This window comes from Cryptomeria japonica, chromosome 8 (genome assembly GCF_030272615.1).
Source record: "Cryptomeria japonica chromosome 8, Sugi_1.0, whole genome shotgun sequence".
Classification (NCBI taxonomy): Eukaryota; Viridiplantae; Streptophyta; class Pinopsida; order Cupressales; family Cupressaceae; genus Cryptomeria; species Cryptomeria japonica.
In genome coordinates this window covers 132805287-132818858 of record NC_081412.1, presented here as the reverse complement: position 1 = coordinate 132818858, position 13572 = coordinate 132805287, and the positions used below count along the sequence as shown (strand labels likewise).

Sequence of the window (13572 nt, the reverse complement as noted above, 5' to 3'; positions counted from 1 at the left end):
GCCCCTAACATTCCAAGAAATAATGATCATTTCGGGGGATTTAAAAAATGGGAATCCAAGGTCTTAACAGAACCTGACTCCACCAAAGTCTCCCCAATCAACTTAATCTTCTCCAAATCCTTCTTGCGTCCCAATTTAACACTTTTCTCAGAAACCCCCTTCTTACCATCTTTTTGAAGAATGCCCAGCTGCGGAGAAGATTTACCCCTTTTTTCCGAATCTGAAACCGCAGATCGTGTTTGAATAGCAGCACTCTCTTCTCCCTGCCGCATATCAACATTTATCCCTACTATCGCTTGAGCTCCTGACTGTCCTTCCGTGACCATAGGCATGGTTGACTCCGTATGAGAAGCAGGGATAGGAATGGAGGGAGTATTCTCAACTCTAGAATTTGCCACAAATTGATCTGTACTGATGAATCCAGGATTAATTTCTTGCTGATCCAATGCATCCAAGACCTCAAATCTATTAAAAGTATCCTCATCATGTCTTTCCAATAGAGTCCTCTTCTGACCTCTGTTTCTACTTCGAGCTTTGACCTAAACAAAGCCCTCAGCATCCATGCCTTCACCACCAACAGGCTTCATGCCTTTAACATCACCAGAACTGCTGCGAGGCGGAGGTGGGGGTTGCTTTTTTGCTGACCTGGCCTTTGGGCATCTACGCACCAAGTGGCCATATTCATGACAAAGGCGACAACGGAATGGGAGGGTCTCATAATCCAATTGTTGCACCCAAGAATGTGATCCTACACACATTTCCACCTCATCTGGCAATGGCCTACTCAAGTCAAGTTCCACACACATTCGGGCAAAAGTCATAACTTTCTTACCCAAGGTTTGTGTTGAAGGTCCCACTGGCTTTCCGAGCTTCATTGCAAGCATCTGAAGAACATCCTCGCGGCAACATTCTATAGGAAATCTGGGTAATCGAACCCACACCGGAACCTGATTCGGAAGCTCTTCGGAAGGATTAAATCCTGCATGCCATGGCTTGACGAAAAGCCCAACCTGGTTGTAAAAGTAGGGCCCCCCGTCAAAAACCCTATTGCGATCTGCCAGGCAAATAAATGTAACCATGAAAAAGTTGTTTGCTAGCAACGTTACCTCCATTTCACCCTCAGGTTCCCAAACTCTCCGAGCCCAATTTTCCAAAAATTGGAGAGAGACTCGTAATCCCAAAAATTTGCAGTACAACGAGTGCTTAGAGTAGTATTCAACATCTTCGGCAATCATTTCGAATGGTATTACCAGTTTGGGCCTCTCATTACAACGCTCCAGGCAGCCATTAATCTTCGTGATCCGCGAACCCCCAATCGAGCTCGTTGCCTTAGCCCCTGTACCCTGAGAGAAAAGGGCGTTATCAAAAACCCTCATCTCATTTTTCGACGGATTCAAGTCGCACGCATCATGCATGCCTAAATCAGCTCCAACACTAGAATGTCCACCCGCAGCCATAGCCACGCCCTGCCTTGAACAGTCCCCCGCACGGGAATACCTCCAAACCCTCGACGGACACTGGCAAAAACTGCAGAACGGCGTCCAAAAAAAATAGCACACAGTGCTGTTGCCGTCGAAACCAGAAACCCTGCCCCAAACAAACACACAGCCTTCCCCTTACGCGCACACAGAGAGCAAAAACCAGCTAGGGCACGGCTGTCCTAGCTCAGCAGAAAGTTGCAGAGCAAACGCGACATCCCCCGAGAAAAACTTTCACCAATTTCTATCCTCAATAATAAATATAATAAGTTAATAGTTAATTATATATCTAATTTTTTTTAAATAATAAACTATATGTTTAAATTTGTTTGAAATAATAAGTTATAATAAATTAATAATTAATAATGTATTTAAAGTTTTTAAATAAAATCAAACATAAAAGAAAACACATAAAAACTTAAATTCAAATTATAGCATTTTTGTTCAAATTTGCTAAATAAGTAATAAAAGTAGAATAATAATAAATATAATAAATTAATAGTTAATTATATATCTATTTTTTAAAAATAATAAGCTATATGTTTAAATTTGTTTTAAATAATAAGTTATAATAAATTGATAATTAATAATGTATTTAGAGTTTTTATTTATTATATTTTATCTATTTTTTAAGCTATATTTGTAAAATAATAAATATAATAAATTAATAGTTAATTATATATCTAGTTTTTTTAAATTAAAATAATTTATTTTAATATTTTTTACAATTTTTTATTTATTAATTTGTTTGAAATAATAACTTATAATAAATTAATAATTAATAATGTATTTAAAGTTTTTAAATAAAATCAAACATAAAAGAAAACACATAAAAACTTAAATTCAAACTATAACATTTTTGTTTAAATTTACTAAATAAGTAATAAAAGTAGAATGCATTAATAAGTAAATATATAATTAAATATAAATTTATTATATTTATTATTTTACAAATATAACTTAAAAAATAGAAAAAATATAATAAATAAAAATATAATCATACATTAAAAAAAAAAACTTAAAATAAATATTAAAATAAATGATTTCAATTTAAAAATATAATCATACATTAAAAAAAAAAACTTTCCTCCACCCCCACGGACTTGGTCAAAAAAAACTTAGTAAAAAAAAGAGAGTCAAAAAAATGAAAAATGTCATCAGAGTGGGGAAGGGCACAGTTCCCGTAGGATTGAAGGAAATAACGCACGAGGATCTATCCTTTTCGTAGAAGTCACCGTATGGGTGATGGTGGGATGCATAGCATGGGGCGGGCCATTCTGTCCGCTGCATAGCCATTGCCCTTAAGTGGCAATGAAATTCCAGAAAATCAGAGTTATGCAACTTGACATGAAAATTTGAATAAGTTGTGAACATTATTTTTAAAATATGTAAGAAGAGAATATATATTAAATTGAATGTAGTTTCTAAGCTACTAGTTGTTTTTTGGAAAAAAAAAATCCTATTTGATGAAAATTTCAAATTTCAATGTAGTGGTACTAAAATTTTAGGAAAAAAATAAGAAGTAGACATATGTCTGACCACCCTAATCACAATCAAATCATAATATTTTTTTATAATATTTATATAATAAGTATTAGACTCATGTCCGGATGTGACACTTATATTTTTTTAATTTTTTATAAAGTAATAATTATTTATGAATTTTTTACTACAGCTTTTCAGAAATTTTGAAACTCCTACGTCTGACCACCTTAACTTGGTCAAAGCCTTATGAATTTTTTTAAATTCCCTATAGTAGACGAAGCATACGATGTGATGCATGTTTCAGATTCAAAAAATGTTATACCATTTGAAAGTTATGAGTGTTTTTCAATCAATATATCAATCAAAACTATTGTCAAAATTCAATTAGAAAATAAATAATAATTTTCTATTAAAGTCGAAATAAGACAAGCCTTATATTGTTGGAAAGCTGGGAGTCTCCTTAAAAACCCCTTTTCATTTTATCAATTTTGGCTACAAAAAAAAGTCGTCAGCCGCCAGTGTAAAGTTTGGAAAATCAAAGAATACTGAAAAACACTTTTTTTCAGTTGACTTTCCAAGCTTGTCACTTCCAAGAAATTTGAAATTTGAAAATTTGACTACAAAAATCGGATATCCAATTTTAATCAGTAAATTCTCTAACTAGATTTGCCCATAATTAATCTAATGTTTATTAATATATTAATATATTAATTTATAAATAAATTAGTATATGATATTAGGGAGAGGGAGAGGGAGAGCGGGGGGGAGAGAGAGAGAGAGGGAGAGAGGGGGGGAGGGATAGAGAGAGCTTAGGGGAGAGAGAGAGATATAGGGAGGGGGAAGGGAGAGATGGGTAGGGGGAAGGGAGAGAGAGAGAGAGAGAGAGAGAGAGAGAGAGAGAGAGAGAGAGAGAGAGAGAGAGAGAGAGAGAGAGAGAGAGAGAGAGGGAAGGGAGAGAGAGAGAGATGGAGAGAGAGGGAGGGAGGGGAGGGGAGAGAGAGAGAGAGAGAGAGAGAGAGAGAGAGAGAGAGAGAGAGAGGGGGGGGAAGGGAGAGAGAGAGAGAGAGATGGGGAGTGGGAAGAGAGTGGTAGGGGGAAGGGAGAGAGAGAGATGGAGAGAGAGGGAGTGAGGGGGGGGAAGAGGGGGAGGGAGAGATGGGGAGGGAAGAGGAAGGGAGTGGTAGGGGGAGAGAGAGAGAGAGAGAGAGAGAGAGAGAGAGAGAGAGAAGGGGGAAGGGAGTGGTAGGGGAAGAGAGAGAGAGAGAGAGAGAGATTAGGAGAGAGGGATAGAGAGAGATTAGGGGAGAGAGAGAGAAGGAGAGGGAGATAGAGATTAGGGGAGAGGGGGAGTGAGAGAGAGATTAAGACACCATAGGACCCAAAGCGACCCAATATGGTGTCATAATGGGTCGTATGGCGTCCTAAGGGGTCATAAGGGTTCCTGGGACACCATATGACCCCTAAGGACAACATACGACCCCCTATGACACCATATGGTGTCATTAGGGCTCATATGGTGTCCAAGGACACCAAAGTACCCCTTAAGACACCAAATTATGTCTTTATGGGTCATATGTTGTCCTAAGGGGTTGTAAGACACCATATGACCCAAAGTGACCCAATATGGTGTCATTAGGGGTCATATGGTGTCCTAAGGGGTCATATGACACAATATGACCCACTAAGACACAATATGACTCATAACGACTAAATATGTTGTCTTAAGGGGTCATATGGTGTCCTACTTAGGACACCATATGACTCCTATGGACACCATATGAATCTTATGGACACCATATGACCCCTTAGGACACCATATGGTGTCGTAAGGGGTCATAGGACACAATATGGCCCAAAGCGACCCAATATGACATCATAACGAGTCGTATGGTGTCCCAAGACACCATATGACCCCTATAGACACCATAGGACCCCTTAAGACACCAAATTATGTCGTTAGGGGTCATATGGTGTCCTAAGGGATCATATGGTGTCCCATGAACCCTTATGACCTCTTAGGACACCATATGACCCCTAATGACACCATATTGGGTCGCTTTGGGTCATATTGTGTCGTAAGGGGTCATATTGTGTCCTACGACCCCTTAGGACACCATATGACCCCTTACGACACAATATGACCCCTTACGACACAATATGACCCCTAACAACATGATTTGGTGTCTTAAGAGGTCCTATGGTATTGTTAGGGGTCATATGGTGTCTTGACCCCTAATGACACCATATTGGGTCGCTTTGGGTCATATTGTGTCCTAAGGGGTCATATTCTCTCTCTCTCTCTCTAAAATATGACTAATAAAATCTGATATTGGATTTAATCAGATATCGGATTTCTGCCATCGCCATTAATGTGGCAGTTCAGTAAATAAAATGTGGCAATGGGAAATTTTTTGGGGACCACAAATTTATACATTAAAATCAGATATCCAATAAAATCCTTGTGGGCCATTTTGCGGATTCCAATGACCCATAGTCTGCATATTCTATTTTCTGTCAAGGATCATGGGTTTTCGATTGAGTGAGACAAACAATTTTTTGGCCAACTGAAAAATTATTGTCCTAATAAAACCATAGAGAAACTTGAAAAACCAAGACAGGATTTTGTAGGGACCCCTCTCATGGCCCCATAGGTTCAAACGAATCATTCACAGGTGCCACGGATTTTGAGTTAGGGCCCATCAAAGTTTGACAATTTTGAGCACTTATGGCGCTTAAGGGACGACGCCGGTAGGGTATGACCCCGAGCATTCGATCGAGTGGGGGGGATTCAAAGTACTTTTCGGCTTCCGGGAGACCAAGAGGTTATGTACACAATCTCCCAATAGAAGGGAAAAATCAAGAATTACCAAAAAATTGCTGACCTAATAAAAACATAGGGCAACTTGAAAAACTAAGATAGGATTTTGTAGGGACCCCTCTCATGGCCTCGTAAGTTCAAACAGATCATTCACAGGTGCCACAGATTCTAAGTTAGGGCCCGTCAAAGTTTGACAATTTTGAGCACTTAGGGTGCTCAAGGGACGACGTCGATAGGGTATGACCCCGAGCGTTCGACCGAGTGGGGGGGAAAAATAGGAGCATGCATAGGTAAATAATGCCTAACTGGACATGTCAGAGCCAACAGTTCATCATCACGATGAGCTGAACGAGAAATTGGCCACGCGACAACATTCGATTGAGTGAGACTGACGATTTTTTCGCCAACCAAAAAATTGCTGCCCTAATAAAACCGTAGGGCAACTTGAAAAACTGATATAGGCTTTTATAAGACCCCTCTCATGGCCCCGTAGGTTCAAACAGATCATTCACAGGTGCCACTGATTCTGAGTTAGGGCTCGTCAAAGTTTGACAATTTTGAGCACTTAGGGCGCTCAAGGGACGACGCCAATGGGGTATGACCTCGAGCGTTTGATCGAGTGGGGGGGAAAATAAGAGCATGCATAGTGTAATAATGCCTAACTGTACATGTCACAACTAACGGTTCATCATCGCGATGAGCTAAATGACAAATTGGCCATGCGACAACATTCAATTTAGTGAGACTGACAATTTCTTTGCCAACCGGAAAATTGCTGCCCTAATAAAACCATAGGGCAACTTGAAAAACCAAGATAGGCTTTTGTAGGGACTCCTCTCATGGCATTGTAGGTTCAAACGGATTGTTTGCAGGTGCTATGGATTCCGAGTTAGGGCCCATCAAAGTTTGACAATTTTGAGCACTTAGAGCACTCAAGGGATGACGCCGGTAGGGTATGACCCCGAGCGTTCGACCGAGTGGGGGGGGGGAATAGGAGCATGCATAGGGTAATAATGCCTAACTAGACATGTCGGAGCCAATGGTTCATCATCGCGATGAGTTGAACGAGAAATTGGCCATGCGACAACATTCGATTCAGTGAGACTGACGATTTTTTCGCCAACCAAAAAATTGCTGCCCTAATAAAACCCTGAGCGTTAGACCGAGGTGGGGAGAAAAATAGGACCATGCATAGGGTAATAATGAATTGTATCAAGTATTGTTCATTAAATGAATTATATTGTATTGTTCATTAAATGAATTGTATTGTTCATTGAATGAATTGTATTGTATTGTTGATTAAATGAATTGTATTGTTCATTAAATAACCATTATTAACCATTGTTAATTATTGGAATGAAGATTAAAGATTTCCATGATAACACCACGCACAGATGAGCAACAATTTATATGATCGAATATCAACTTTTGTATATATAAAAAATGTCAAATGATTACAAATGTATGTCCATACACAAATATGGCATAAATGCCAACTCAAACAAAATGTATGTCTAAATACGTGAATGTATGTCCATATACGAAATATACATGTCAACTAGACATGTAAGCATCCCAAAACTATCTATAACATCCTAAGCTACTGATGGATCATTAAAATCGATCCTCTTCGCCGCACTGCTCGGCTCTGAAGGATCCTGCACAAGAAAAACAAACCACGATTAATATTAATTATATTATATAATTCACATTCGAAAAGTTAACATAAAATGAACTATAATTGAACTATTCATGTTTGCCTCATCTCCACATTTTCTCTTCAGCTTTGCAAGACTCTTGATTTATGTCTTCGGTAGAGGAGGTATGTTTTGAATATTTTCATACACAACCTACATATGTTCAAAAACATGACACTGATACAAGTTAGCATATAATTGTCAATGATAATAACAAATTATATCTACTAATCAAAAAATAAAATAAACACACATCTACTCGAGGCATCTCTTCTTCTTCTTCTTCTTCTTCTTCAGGTATACTGGGTGTAGTCATCAAGGATGTGAAGCCAAGAATTCTCTATATATATACACAACAAGTATATGAAACTATCAATCTATGTCTAGACATGTATAATCACTATAAGTTATTTAAACTATTCATTCAATCATATTTGCATTCAATTACCTTTCCCTTGTCTTCAAATGCACTACCAGATCCTAAATGACACTGCCTCGCACTCGTGCTGCTTGTACCCTACAAGAGTAAAATAAGATATACATACAAGTTACTACATAATCTAATTAATACCAATATAAATGACGAGCATGTATGTATAATAAAATACAAACGACTAGGTGCAATAATATATGTACCGTCAAGCTATCAAGGCCAAATGAAATGGCCGACAAGGTGCCCTCCTGAATCTATCTCAACTCCTCCTCGGTCATCAACTGTTAAATAGACCATGTAAACAAAAATTAGTACTTAATATTATCTAGATTATAAATATTTTATTAAAATATAACATGAACTGTGAAAATACAAATCTTACCCCTACATCATCAATGTATGATGACGGTGCCTCCTCGCCTCTAGCATGTGAGGACTCCCTAGGGTATCCTCCAGTTTGTGTAATAATATCTAGTGCATCATGCATCTCATGCACCTCATAATCTGCACTGTCCACAGGAGGATCAACGGGCTGTCCAACTGGACCCAAGCATACATGCCCACACATGACACAACTATGGGGCACACATATGTGTGGAGCCAAGGATGACGTGTCAACACCACTGGATGCACCACTACCATCAAGAGTAGGCTGAGCTACTGACCCAGCCCGAGAAACCAAAAGGCTACTCAAAGAGTGAATAGCCGATATGGTCCATGAAGCCGTTTCACAAATGATATTAGGATGCTGCACTGCAGGTGGGGGATCAACAGGAGGAGGGGGGACATATGGGCCTTGGACTACTCTGACTGCCCCAGGTCTATTTTGGGACATACCTAAACCTACACCCTGGAAAGGTTGGATGTCAAAGTAGTTCACATGTTTGCGTAAAATAAACTCAGCATACAATTTTTTTATGAAATAGAAGGGGATATCAAGATTGTTGTTGGGTGGTTTATCAAAAACCATCCACCAACGATCCCAAAACTTTTTCACAATCCCATCATTTGTGCACCATTTAATAGAAAGTTGTTTTTCTGGGATCTACGGGTTGACCAATGCGGGGATTGACAAACAATGAGGCGATATCGGCTTTGGATATCTCGAGATCTTTGATATCCTTATACGACAAGTCATCTACAGATTTTTCCCTCATAGAATCTCACCACAAAAGGGCAACATTGTGCTCCTCAGTCATGGTTTTCATACTCTTTATGATCGACATGAAAGGATCAAACATTGGGTTTAGATGAGGGATCCTACGATATACTTCTGCAATCCCCCTCGATTCATTCAAATTTTGTGCAATCAAATCCTGAATTGAGGGGGGGTTTGGCAAATGAGGGTTTGGTTGTTGTAGTTGTGGTTGGCCAATGTTTTCATTGTTATCCCCCATTTTTAACCTAATTGAATGTAAACAATTAAATTTAGTTAACATATTTAAACAATTAGGTATTTGATTTAAAAAAACCTAGTTTTCATGAAAAAAAACCATATTTTCAATGAAAAATTAAATAAACATTAACAAAAAATACAAAAAATGAATGAAAATGATTGAAAACGATAAAATTCTTACCTTTCCATCTATTTTTTTGCAATTTTTTGCCAAAACACCGGATATCGGGTGCACTGGATATCAAATTTTGATAAAATCGCGCAACCCATGAGTTAAAAATGACTCACGGGCTGTCACTGTCGAAATATATTTGTCTCATAAAATTGGATATCAGATTTTTATACTTAAATTTTTTTTAAATAACATATATAATACAATAATATATTATATAATATGTATTGTATTATATTATAAAATATAATTATATATTATATAATATATATAATATAATATAATATAATATAATAATATATTATATAATACGTATTATATAATATATTATTATATTATAATATATATAATATAATATATTATATAATATAATAATATATTAAATATTATATAATATGTAATATATAATATATATTTTTAAATTAAAATTACAAATAAAAATCGGATATCCGATTTGCATAGGTAATTACCAAGCCAAGGTGTATTGACACCCAGGACAAGAAAAAAGTCAACACGGAATTTTGCATTTTTAGGCAAGTGAAGAAGGCTATTTTTTTCACATCGCCACTTTTTGGCCCCCCTTGATCGTGCACTAACCCAATATCTATTGTATTGAGGGTTTCTATTTTTGTATCTTTTTGGAGATTACCTTGAAGAGTGAATCATTTCTTAGGGTTGTAGATGTAATTATTGTGAGAGCAATCAACATGGGCATTAATTGTGTCCTAATTTCTCACATAATGCTTTTCAACTCTTACTTGAGAGTGTATACATATCTCAAGTTTCTTCTTCTCCACCTGCAGAGATAGTTGTACCTTCATTGATTGAGATTCCTATTCCTATTAAGTAGAATAAATCATCTCTTTGTCCTCTTGATTGGGATTCCTATTTGAAAACATTGCTTCATTGTTTGTAGAGTCCCACATTGCCAACTTGGAAGACACCATTGAGAACCTTCATATAATATTTTCTGACAACTCCTATGGAGTTGGTTTATCTTCTTTTGATGTTATGTGTGCATCTTCAAACCCCCTTGTTCTCTCTTTTCCTATATTTTCTTCTACTGTACTTGATTAATCTTATCAGCATTTGTCCCTTTGAGATTAACTTAGAGACATTTGGGCAACATTTGGAGGGTTCATCTTTGTCTTTGGACTATGATCTACATTGGTCTTCATTAGATTCTAAATTGTCATCTTCAACATTGCCTGATTTGATTATGACAACTTTCAATATTGACATGGAAAGTATTGAGTAGTTTTCAGAAACAACATCATACATTTGCATTCCACTTACAACCAATTCCTATCCAGAATGGGAAGAATTCTTGCATTTGTATTTGGTTTTGTTTCTTCCTAAGGGGAGGAATTTTTTTCAATAATTGTGGTGTAATGCTTGCCAAAATACCCTAGAGAATTAAACCAAAATCTGCCAACAAATAGATAATTTTTTTTTTCTTTTAAGATAACCATTACAATTACGCTATTAATAGCATTTATTAATTCAACATTACTACCATTATTCATCAATGCATCATTAACTATATACATGAATACATAAATCAGCAAGAACATAACCATAAAATCATATTACACAAGATGAATAACCATTTAACCATTAACATAACTCTATATAAACTCACACAATGCAAATCCATTCCCTAGGGTATCTCAATGTCACTACTTGACAAAATCTTAACACATCTCATATTCATCTTAGAACATCATATTCTATTATCCATCTATTCATTTACTTTCTATACAACTATGATAAACCCTTAACACATATGCATAACTTAGTCACATAACATACTCTTTAGATTCTTTTAGAAACTACCAAATCAAATACTCCTAATATCTATTCTTTCATCCATCATAAAAGCAACATAGATAATATAACCAATCTCTTTAAAAAAAAGAGAATATATTTTAAGTTTTTACTACAAATATCTAAGACAAGAAGCTCAATCTCCTAAGAAACATAATCCATCACACCTAAATGATTTCCATTACTTAAACAAAGTCTATAACAACAACTACTAATCTTTCATCTTAAATTTTCCTTAAGGTCATACATACAATTCCATCTTACAATTTCACACAATACAAACATACAAATACTATCTCTTTCTTTCACATCAAACTATACTCTAACATTACATAAATGAGTATCTAATACATCAATGCATATACAATGAGAACTCCTCCTAAAATACTACATCATATTCCCTTTCAATTACATCAACAAATACATGAAGATGCATAAATTAGGGGCACATAATCTCATCTACAAATACAAATCATCATGATAAAAAAAATTCTATTCCAAGTACATAGAAATCAACTCAAAATAATATCCACATAATGAAGAATCCAATAATCCAATCCACACACACTTACATCCAAGAAGAAGAATATCCTAATAGAGGAAGGCATCAAACCACCCGACCATGTGGAACCAAATAGGAACCACCTCTCATGCTAGGAGATGACATGGGGTTCCAACACTCACTCAACACCTAGGTTGACACCTGACAACCATGGGAATCAACATAGCGCATACTCAACTCACTACACCAATAATCACATAACAACATAAGGCCGGAATCAACAATAAACTCTTCCAGAGGCATACACTAAATCATGGTATATGGACATAGTCACATGTAGGAAAGGAGTGTCATCACATGATGTCCTCATATACAAGTGAATATGGCCATCCTTACTAGTCACGCTCCTACGTGCTAGCCTCACAAACAAGGTAGATATGCACCCATAGTAGACATGTATGCTATCCTCACAAAGAAGAGCAATCCATACTCCTAATAGACATACAATATACCCTCACAAAAGAAGGGTGGAACAATCCCTTAACAAACATGTGGAGCCATCTCAACCTATGTGAGTATAAGGGATATTAGCTTACCATCTCATATGACCCATACCAAATAGAATTATCTTATTAGGTGAAACCCAAACCCAATCAATTATTAAATGTTATCATTGAATTACAAAAAGGAAAACACCCAATGTGCCCTAGTGGTCTAGGTGCCAAGCAACCTAACTCACATGACCCCGATCATAAAAGGAAGCCCACTCCCCCTAATCATATGCCAAGCCATAGAGTAACACATAAAAAATAACATGAATATCAACATGGAAAGAATCCAAAATTCATTACAAATTTGATACAACCGAATCACAAAGATAGTCATCAACATACAACAAAGAGACACTTAGCAAGGATCAATCCATAAGCTCATAATGATAAAATGCAACAATAAAGAGAGCCTCAATAATGTTAAATACACATAAATAGGGGCAATACAGGAATCCAATAACATAGAATTATCCTCCATAACAAGGCACAACATAACCTCTCACTAGAGCTATAATTAACCATCCTCAACAACAAGGAATCACTCAACTTGCTGGAGCAACATATGAAAACCTCAATGGACAAGCACAAAACCACTTGTCGAAGCCCAAATGAATTCATGCACATTACAAATGAATGGCATAGTGCCCCAAAACCATAAAAAAAATAAAACAAGCCTCTGGAATGAAAATCAGGCAAAGAAATCAACCAAGGGACTCAAAAAACCAACCCAGAAATCTACTGACACTACTTTGGTGTTATTGAAGCCTAGAGTAGCGCTATTGCAACAAGGGACCAGCTCACAAAAAATGGAATACAAAGATACTCAAATTTGCCCAGATTTAGGCATGCGCCTTACAATGGCATAGATACGACCTAGAAGTCACTAATAGCCAATAAGAAACCAAAACAAAGCCTTGTTAAGGCCAACAATACAATGCAACCAAGAATTCCAACTTATACTTGATGAATACTAAGAGGGGGGGGGTGAATTAGTATACCAAAAAATATTGTACTTAAACACTTTAACAATCTAGCAGTAAACTGGTAAAACAGTTTCACAAACAAACCGGTTAACACGCATGCAAACCAAATAGAAAATAAGGCATTCACCCATAGAAGCACAATCACCATAACACGAGATTTTGATGGGGAAACCCAAATAGGAAAAACCACAGTGAGATGAAACTCACAAGTAACTATCTGCAGAATAGTA

The 13572-nt window shown here is 36.7% G+C and overlaps 1 protein-coding gene across 1 annotated transcript in view; it reads right to left on the bottom strand.

Annotated features, from left to right (window-relative positions):
* LOC131857549 (uncharacterized) overlaps nt 1–13572 on the bottom strand; it is a 52774-nt gene that overhangs the window by 1830 nt on the left and 37372 nt on the right. The window contains exons 2-3 of the mRNA XM_059210223.1: nt 546–1517; nt 69–437 (exon numbers count right to left, since the gene is read on the bottom strand). Of these exons, the coding sequence (XP_059066206.1) occupies nt 69–437; nt 546–1517 (1341 nt within the window). The remainder of the gene's footprint in view (nt 1–68; nt 438–545; nt 1518–13572) is intronic.